This window comes from Anas platyrhynchos, chromosome 3, assembly GCF_047663525.1.
Source record: "Anas platyrhynchos isolate ZD024472 breed Pekin duck chromosome 3, IASCAAS_PekinDuck_T2T, whole genome shotgun sequence".
Taxonomy (NCBI): Eukaryota; Metazoa; Chordata; class Aves; order Anseriformes; family Anatidae; genus Anas; species Anas platyrhynchos.
The window spans coordinates 19431750-19440079 of NC_092589.1; the positions used below are offsets into that span (position 1 = coordinate 19431750).

Here is an 8330-nt window from a genome sequence, read left to right on the forward strand (position 1 = left end):
AGAGCCTGCACTGGTACTTGAGGGATCCACTGGGGGTGCTGGATGGATGGAGGGGCCATGCCACTTGTGGGATCCAGGCAGGGGTGCTGAGCAGACAGGTCATGCCAGGGACTCGAAGGATCTGTGAACGTGTATGTGCCTGTGAACCTAGAGAGGCCTGTGTGTGTGCCTTCACTAGTGAACTTCTATCTCTACCAGCCGGAGAGGAGGAAGGGGTCTTGGCTGTCTGTTTCTGTGTTTTATATGAGTGTTGTTGAAGGCAGTCCTTGGCTGGGGCAGCCTGTGTGACCAGTCGTGTCTATGTCCTATTTCTTTCTGTGTCTCTGGAACAGGCGCTCAGCTTTGCCACCAGCTGAATTTGCAGAGGGGAAAGCAGCAGCTGCATTCCCGAGCCTGCACAGAGATCCTGGGTCCCCTGGCACAGGAGCAGTCCAGGGCCGGGGTGACTGCAGGAGGCAGCCGCACTTGCATCACTTTTTACCTCATTTAACATGGAGGGTTTGGACAGTTATTCCTGAGCCCACCTCAACCAGCGGGTGCAGGGTAAGTGTCACTGTGGAGAGCACATTTGTTGCATAGCTCAGCTAAGAGGGCACAGCAAAAGGCACTGAAGCAATTTCCTTGTGGATCAGAAGTGTCTGCACACAGCTGAAGGTAGCAAGGCACTTGACTGTAATGGAGTCAATTTTATCCTTCAGGGTACAGCACATAAACCTTTTTATAGCCATGCACCAACAGAGCTATTCTTTTCCCCTTGCCAGCTGTTCCAAGACATTTCTGTGGCTCCCTCTCCAAGACTTTGCCTGCTCTCCTATAACTCCTGCACAGCATGGGTTTCAACTCCTGTTTGAGCACTTGGGAGCTGGATGGCAAAGAAATAGAAAGCTACTGATCCATTACCATCCGGGATAAATGGAGATAAATCCAGTTGGAGGCCAGTGAATAGAGGTGTCCCCCAGGGCTCAGTACAGGGGCCAATTCTCTTCAGTATCATAGATTTATAGAATCATAGGGGTGCCATGTTCTTCATCTCGCAGCCATGGAGAGGGGGAGTTAATACAAATGGGTTTAATGGATTGAACAGGAGTAGGAAATGGATTGAGCAGGGGTAGGAGGAGTCAGTGATGGGGAGGCCGCCACGTTCCCTCGCAGCTTCTGTCCCTCGCAGCACAGCAGCAGGGGATGTTTTCCATTGGACACCTGCTTTCCTGGTGCCCAACCCTGAGTCTCGAGGGCAGCGCTGAACGTGGAGCACGGCACGCTGCTGTTAGGGGGCTGATGGCAGTGCCTGCAGCGACCCTGCAGGCAAGCCCCAGTGGTGGCGCAGCTTCTTCTCTCGGATGTGCATCTCCAGGAACTCCCGCACATCCTCATGCAGGAACAGGGCCTCCGGTGAACAGAAGTAGGAGGGGGCAGGACGGGAGGGCAGCAGCGTGGGAGCCGTGCAGCGTGCCACCCTGTACGTGTACCTCCTGTGGGACTGCTGCACCATGGCGGGGAGAGCTCCCAGCTTGGTCTCGATGGACTTCCTCAGCGTGTGCATCCGCAGGAGCTTCCAGAAGCCCAGTCCTTGCTCCAGCCTTGCCACGGGACAAGGATCTGCACCAGCGGGCAGGCTGCCATCCTTGTGAGCCACATCAGAGCCTGTGGTGGGAGGCAAGCCGGCCTCGTGGCGCACAGGAGCCATCTCGATGAGCTCCTCGGCCTGTCTGGGAGGCCCAGCATGGCGGGGAGGTGTGGCTGCCCCCTGGGTGTTCAGCGCTGTGTGCTGGGGAAAGAGTCTCCTCTGCTTCCTTTTCCGCAGCACTGGCTGCCACCAGGACCTGAGGGATGTTCTCTTGGCTGGGCGCAATGAGCTGGCCGTGGCCCCGTGCCGGCAGCAGTCGCTGGAGTCCCGAGAGGAGGAGGAGTACGGACAGCAGGAGGGTCTCGCCTGCCTGGCAAGGAGCCGCTGCTGCCTCTCCCTGACAGCCTGGCTGCAGCGCCCGCAGCCCAGGTCGTAGCACAGCAGCGTGCCCAGGGCTCTGCCGCCCACCCAGAGCAGGCTGCTCCTGCAGCCGTGCGGCGCCTCAGCATCTGCAAGAGACAGGGGACGCGGAGCGCCCTGAGCAAGCGTCTGCGGGGACGGGCCCTGTGCCTGGGCCAGTGGCCAGCTGGCTTCTGTGGTGGGGCCCGGCTGCCCCCGGCTCGGCAGCAGCGGGGCCCTAGGGGACCCCAGTGCCTGCAGGAGCCAGCGCCAGGGCCAAGGAGAGCTCTACCTGAGTCGTCCGCCTTCCCGCGCCTTCCCCTGCCTCGGCTCCCGGCACAGCCCTGCTGGCAGAGAGCAGCCCCCCAGTGAGCCTGGCCCCGTCTGAGCCCACCGAGAGGCTTCGTGTCCCGTCCCTGCCCTGCCAGGCTTCCTGAGCAGGGCTGGCCTGGAGCCTCCCTCCTACCTGGCGCCGTTTGCCCGAGGTGCTGCGGCAGCAGTGCAGGGTGGCCCAGGCCACCAGGAGCAGGACGAGGCCGGGGCCGAGGCAGAGGCAGCCGTGCAGCGCCAGCCCCAGGACATCCAGCATGCTGGGACCAGAGACGAGCGTCTGTGCCATCCTCGGGAGATGCCTCTCCGTGCGACACTGGCCTCGGTGGCTGCTGTCACTGGGGATAAGGGCAGGAGTGAGACTGTGAGGTCACTGCCAGCTCTGTGGCACCACCGAGCGCAGCAGAGCCCAGGCGGAGGTCCTGCACTTGGGGCACAGTCCTGCACTGGGATGCTGAGGATGCTAAAAGCCTCACAGAGCTTCAAGGAGAGTGGACACACTGATAGAAGAAAGCTCTTTGGGAAGCTTCTTACTATACAATGAACATCTGACAGCTGCTCAGTACTTCGTTGCTGGAGGAGGATAGAATTTATGGGCAAGAATACTCATACTTTCGGACTAATTTTATTCTCTTCCTAATAGCCCCTAAGAGCTAAACTTGAAACAAGAGGGACTTTAACCCATGTCTCCATTTGCAGTAACCATGGATAAGGAGCATCAGCATCGTTCCTTTTTGGAGGAAAAATAAATAAATAAATAAAGGTTTTGTGTTTGTTGGGTGAGTCTAGTAGTTTTGAAAAGCCACAGAGCACAGCAGGAAAATATACATGGAAAGCAAAATACAGAAGCTTTCGTGTGGTGCCAGTAATTTTTCTTTCCTTCTCTGAGAAATGAGCTGTGGACTACAAGGTGTGAGGATTTGTTCTTTCAAATGGCTGAGTCAAATTCCAGCTAAATTACAAAGAGCTGTGCAGAATCATGAAGGACACGTAATGACAATATTTTGTCGTTCCTCCCTCAGACTGGAGGGGTGTAGAAAGCAGAAAGAAAAAAAAAAAAAAAAAAAAAAAGAAAAGAAGCATTAAGATTCAGACAGGATTTTGATAGCAGTTATTAAATGAAATTTAAAGGTTATTTTTAAGCCCAAACCCAGGGTGCTACTCCAAGCATGAACAGCCAGGCAAATGATCTGAATTTTTGCATTTCCATAAAACTGTTTCTATGGATTTGTTTACCATATATGCAGGCAGAGCAACCTTAGGAAAACAAAAACAAAACAAACAGGGAAGAAAAAAAAATAAAAAAAGAAAGAAAGGAAAAGGAAAAGGCAAAAGAATTATAAACATTCTTCTGGGTACATTGGCAAAATGCATACCAACAGAGCCACAGCCAGAATTTGTATTTCCCTGGCATGCCTTGCTCCAGAAGAGCAACAGGGAGCAGGAACAGGATTCGGAGTAACCCATTCACTGGTTTGTCCTTCAGTACTTCCACTGTTCAACTCTGAATGCAAACATGAAGGCGATACTGAGTATTTGAAGGAGGAAACAAGGCTGACGTGTAAACTTGGCTCTGAAGGCTCTGTGATGGCTCCTGTAGACCATGCAGAGCTGTGTCCTCCACCAGGATCATGCCCTGACAGTCTGTGCAAGCACCCCCACAGTAAGATGTTTGCTGGGGGAAGAACAGCATCCCACATCCTCCAGTTATGGATGCTTCTAGAAAGATAGGATAAAAGAGGTTGTTTATGGGTGCTGTTTTGCTTTCTTGGGTATCTTCCTTTGTCTTTGGAAGGCCATTGCCAGAACACGGTAATAATCTGAATACAGGATTTTAAGGGATTTTAATAACATTTGATGCCTGTTTGCAGTTAATGATGCCTCCTTATCAAAGCCAATTGTGTTGTCTTTGTGAAAAATTTCTTTCAGCTGTGCTTTCTGAACCATGTGGCAAAAGGCAAGTCTGAAGGACGATATTAAAGATGCATTGGCTGCAGTGACTGTTTTCCATGGGGGGGCAGTGTGACTGCTGGAGGTTTTGTTTCCTAGTATTCCTGTCATGAGTGCTGCAATACGGTGGCTGTTTGGGGGTTTTGCTGGCCACTTGCAGTTGGCTCAGGGATTTGTCTTTATTATTACTTATACTGCTAATCACGAGCATCACAATTTAGTACCAACCATCCTGCTGCTGTGAGAGCTTGCAAAGCAACCTGTGCTGCTGCTGACATGCAAACAGCTCCCTGTCTTCCAAGCCTTCGTATTTACCCCTTCTTGCAAACCTCTGCTGGATGCTGCCTGTCCCTTCAAGCAGTAAGGGGCACTGCCACCTTATATGAAACGGGTGGCATGATAATATTGTTTGATGCCATATTTTCTGTCCTGGCGTGTGCACACTTGCCCATGTTGCTGCACTCCTGGAGCTGTGCGCTGAATGATGATGAAGTGCCACTGACAGCGTCGCCTGGCAGCCCGATGCAGGTTGATGTGAGATGTGTGCTCGCCTCCTCTGCTGGCTGCCCTTCTCTGATGTCTGTAAGATTTGGAGTTGTTTTAGTTTATTTTCTTTCATGTTGTGACACGAGAATGGTTTTTGTGTGTGTGTGCACAGTGGAACAGGGATAGAGATTATCTCCTTCAAGTGCCCTCATTCTAGGTGATATCTTGCCTTGGGGCACTAGTATACACAGCTTGTTTTCAGAGGCTTGATAGTACTCAATCGTGTTTTTATTGTAATTACTTTGTGTAATACAGACCTGTGGAGACAAGAAGATACCTGTGATTTTGTCTCAAGCTGTCCCTCTCGATCTTGCCTTATCTTTGTATGTTATCCTTAGGCATGGGGCAGGTCTGCTTTTCAAAGCATCAAACCCCCAAGCTACAGTGAAAGCTGCAGGTCTGATTTGTGTGCAGAGCAGACCTGTGCAGAGCTGGCTGAATTAGCTGGTTCATGGGGCATCTGCAGTAGAGCAAGACTACCAAATCCTTGTTTACATTCACATTGGGTTTTTGTACCCAGCACAAAACAATAAAAGCCTGCAATGTCCTTCTTGCTTAAGGATGTGTTTCTTTATACTGAAGCAGAAGGTCTTTGCTGTGATGGCAGTGACTTCAGCCTCCATTTTGATGACCACAATCTCAGAGCATGTGTCCGCTGTGCATTTCAGTTCACTGGCAGTGAGGATGGAGCTGAGATGCCAGAAGCATTGGTAAGAAGCTCGCCTTACCTCAGTCTTCTCCTCGGTATCTTGCTTTTGAAATTCTGGGTTCAGGCTCAGGAAGAAAATTAACACTTTAATAGCTAGTGAAGACATTCACTATGGACAGACATGGAAGAACTTAATTCAATTAGAGCAAAACATTAGGCCTTTCAGACAGCTCTGTTCACCCCGGTCTGCTGTCGGATCATGGAGACAGCTTCCATAAGCCACGGTGCACATTGGTGGGACATGTGCTTGGAGGGGGTGGCCTGAAGCCCTACTGCAGACAGTGTGTGTGAAATATAGATAAAATGGGGCACCACGTGGAAAAAGTAAAGCTTACCAGGCTCCTTCATTAATGTGTCCCAGTAAGGGTGAGCATGACGATCCTAGACTGACATGGGGAGCTGTTTCTGTGACCTCTCTTCTAAAGTCCTTCAGTCATCCACAGTGTAGATCAGCTGGAACATCATTTGGGAACAAAGAACAACATTTCAGAGCAGAAGATCCTGAACTAAAGTCATTGACTAAGTCATTGTAGGACCATGGTTGTACCTTTGTTTTTTTCCATGTAGATCAATGGAAGATGATGAAACACTTCTGGTAGCGGTATGCATAGCCCAGGGAGAGAAGCAACAGGCTACAGGACATATGGGATGAGAAGACTGGGTTCTTGGGGAATTACACACCCATCTGTGCCATCATTAATGAGCAGGCATTGTCTTAACTGGTTTGGGAGAGGAAGAAGGTGTATACATTGGTGCAGCAGTTAGCGTGGGAACCTGCTGATGTCCGTCAAGAGGAAAAAGTCCTTGTCCGAGCTAGAAAATCCATGCATGTTTCAATAACATCAGAATCTAAGACGTGCTCATCACAATAAATATTTAAGTGAATAAAAGAATTGTTGTTAGGGCCCATCGATACGGTACCACCAATTCTGTAATGCGGTGTTTTAAAGGTGTCAGAACACATTTGTGTCCCACATTTCCCATCATCAGTCCCAGGAGATACAGACGAAGAAATCTGAAAGGAGATTGATCTGAAGACTTTTATCATCCCAAAGATAGACTGAGTCACTGTGCACATAATTTCTCAAACATAGGGGGTGTTATTTAGAGATAAATATGACTCCAAACAACTATTCCACGGAACTGATGGTAACAAAAAGATCTCTGTTGCAGTCTGGCTTCGGGATTTTCAAACAAAACAATATGTTTTCTCAGCGAAAAAAATACTTCAACAAGTCTGTGGGAGGCTGTGAGCACTCAAAATCAAAGAAGTTATTGTTGTCTCCTGACATATGCTTTGGAGAGGCTGTGGCAGCCTTTTAAAAAGCCTCTTCAGTGTCACACAGGTGACTGACTGGCTAGCACAGCTCTTCTTCCTCTTGCCCCATGCCCTTCACCTCTCCTGTGCATAGCCTATGAGCAGAGAGCATCTCAATTTCTTCTTTAAAAATTTCTTCCATCTCCTCATGGATACTAACAGATCAAATTTATGATTTCCTTCCTGTCCTGCCCCATCCTGTTTGGCCATATCATTTCTTGGAGGACCACCACCTGTGACGGTGCCTCTGCTCAGCTTGCAGGTCTGCCCCAGGCCCATGGACCAAGCGGGGGCATTGGGACTGCTCAGCATTTTCTCCCCAAACCAATATTTAGGACTAAAAGCAGAGGTGCCAAGAAACATTATTTTTGCCAAAGAGGCAGCATTTCTATAAGAAATAAATTGCTCTAATGACTGGAAGCAATGTGGTAGAGCACAGATTTGTTACCCGTTATGAAGCTGCACCACTGCCAATGGGCCCTTTGGTGGTGCAGCTGGAGCACCCAAAAGCTCCCATTCTGCCCAAACCAGGGCAGCATCCAAATCTGGCCAATGGGAGCAAGGACGGGCAGCAGCCTTTGCAATGAAGCTTGGGGAATTTTAATGAATGGTTAACATTTTTTTTTCATAAAAGCAAATATTTTGTAAATATCACATTATTCTTATGCTTCATAGGCACGAAATCTCAGCCCTGTGCAGCAGGGTGCACTGCACATCCCACAGTCTCGTCACCACTGTCAGAGCAGCAGAGCACTCAAAACCACACAGAGAAGGAAATACGACCTTGTTTACAACAGCTCTTCTGCTGGCTTTTGTGTTCAGATGAATGGTTTATTCTCATCTGTTTAATTGCTTTGCTTCCCAGCCCATTCACGGAAAAGCTGGGAGCAGCACTGGTCCACTTCCCCACCAGGAGTGAAAGCAATGATGCTGGTGGATGACGTTTGCTGTTACTTTTTAGGGAAGGCAATTGTTCCATTTTTTAGTTTATCAAAGACTGAGCAATCTCTCTGTCTGAAGATTGATCTGTTTGCTGTAGTTTTGTCCCACTTGATTGATTTTCTTGAAGTCAGGCACGACTGGTTCTGTGGAGGAGAAAGCAATTCCATGCGCTTGGCACCATGCTTGTCCAGGAAACAAAGGCAAATGGATTTTTTATTTTTATTTTTTTTTCTGAGCAGCTCCATGCACTTGCAGCCTTTTACCTCCAGGCGAAAATGTTCAATGAATTTCATGCTGGGGCTTTCATCCCACTTACTAATGCAGAAAGAGGGCTGCAAGAAAAGCATCTGTCCTGCCACTGAGCAGTCTGCCAGGAGGAACAATTGCCTGTGCTTGTGTTGTTGTGGGCAGATATTTTTAACTGGCTCCACGAGATCTCCAGGCAGGCTAGTTCAGCATTTGCTTACTGTTAGAAAAGTCTTAGTAGCATTCAATCTACACATTTCTTCCTTAAGTGCAAGCACTTGGCATCTTTTTTAACCACAGTTCAACCCATCTTTGCTCACTGA

The 8330-nt window shown here is 49.3% G+C and overlaps 1 protein-coding gene across 1 annotated transcript; it reads right to left on the minus strand.

The window, feature by feature from the left end:
- Window positions 1-525: 525 nt before the first annotated feature.
- Window positions 526-2606, minus strand: LOC140002106 (uncharacterized). The gene is made up of 3 exons (XM_072035483.1): window positions 2433-2606; window positions 2259-2310; window positions 526-2076 (listed from the first exon to the last, which is right to left on the minus strand). Exons 1-3 carry the CDS (start codon window positions 2583-2585, stop codon window positions 1268-1270), a joined length of 1014 nt encoding a protein of 337 aa, XP_071891584.1. The 5' UTR covers window positions 2586-2606; the 3' UTR covers window positions 526-1267.
- Between the last annotated feature and the right edge of the window lie 5724 nt (window positions 2607-8330).

Coding starts and splice junctions, on each gene's coding strand:
- LOC140002106 (XM_072035483.1), bottom strand. CDS start 2,585: ATGGCACAGACGCTCGTCTCTGGTCCCAGCATGCTGGATGTCCTGGGG. Junction 2,311..2,432: donor CCTCGGGCAAACGGCGCCAG/GTAGGAGGGAGG, acceptor CTCTGCCAGCAG/GGCTGTGCCGGGAGCCGAGG. Junction 2,077..2,258: donor CGGGAAGGCGGACGACTCAG/GTAGAGCTCTCC, acceptor TGTCTCTTGCAG/ATGCTGAGGCGCCGCACGGC.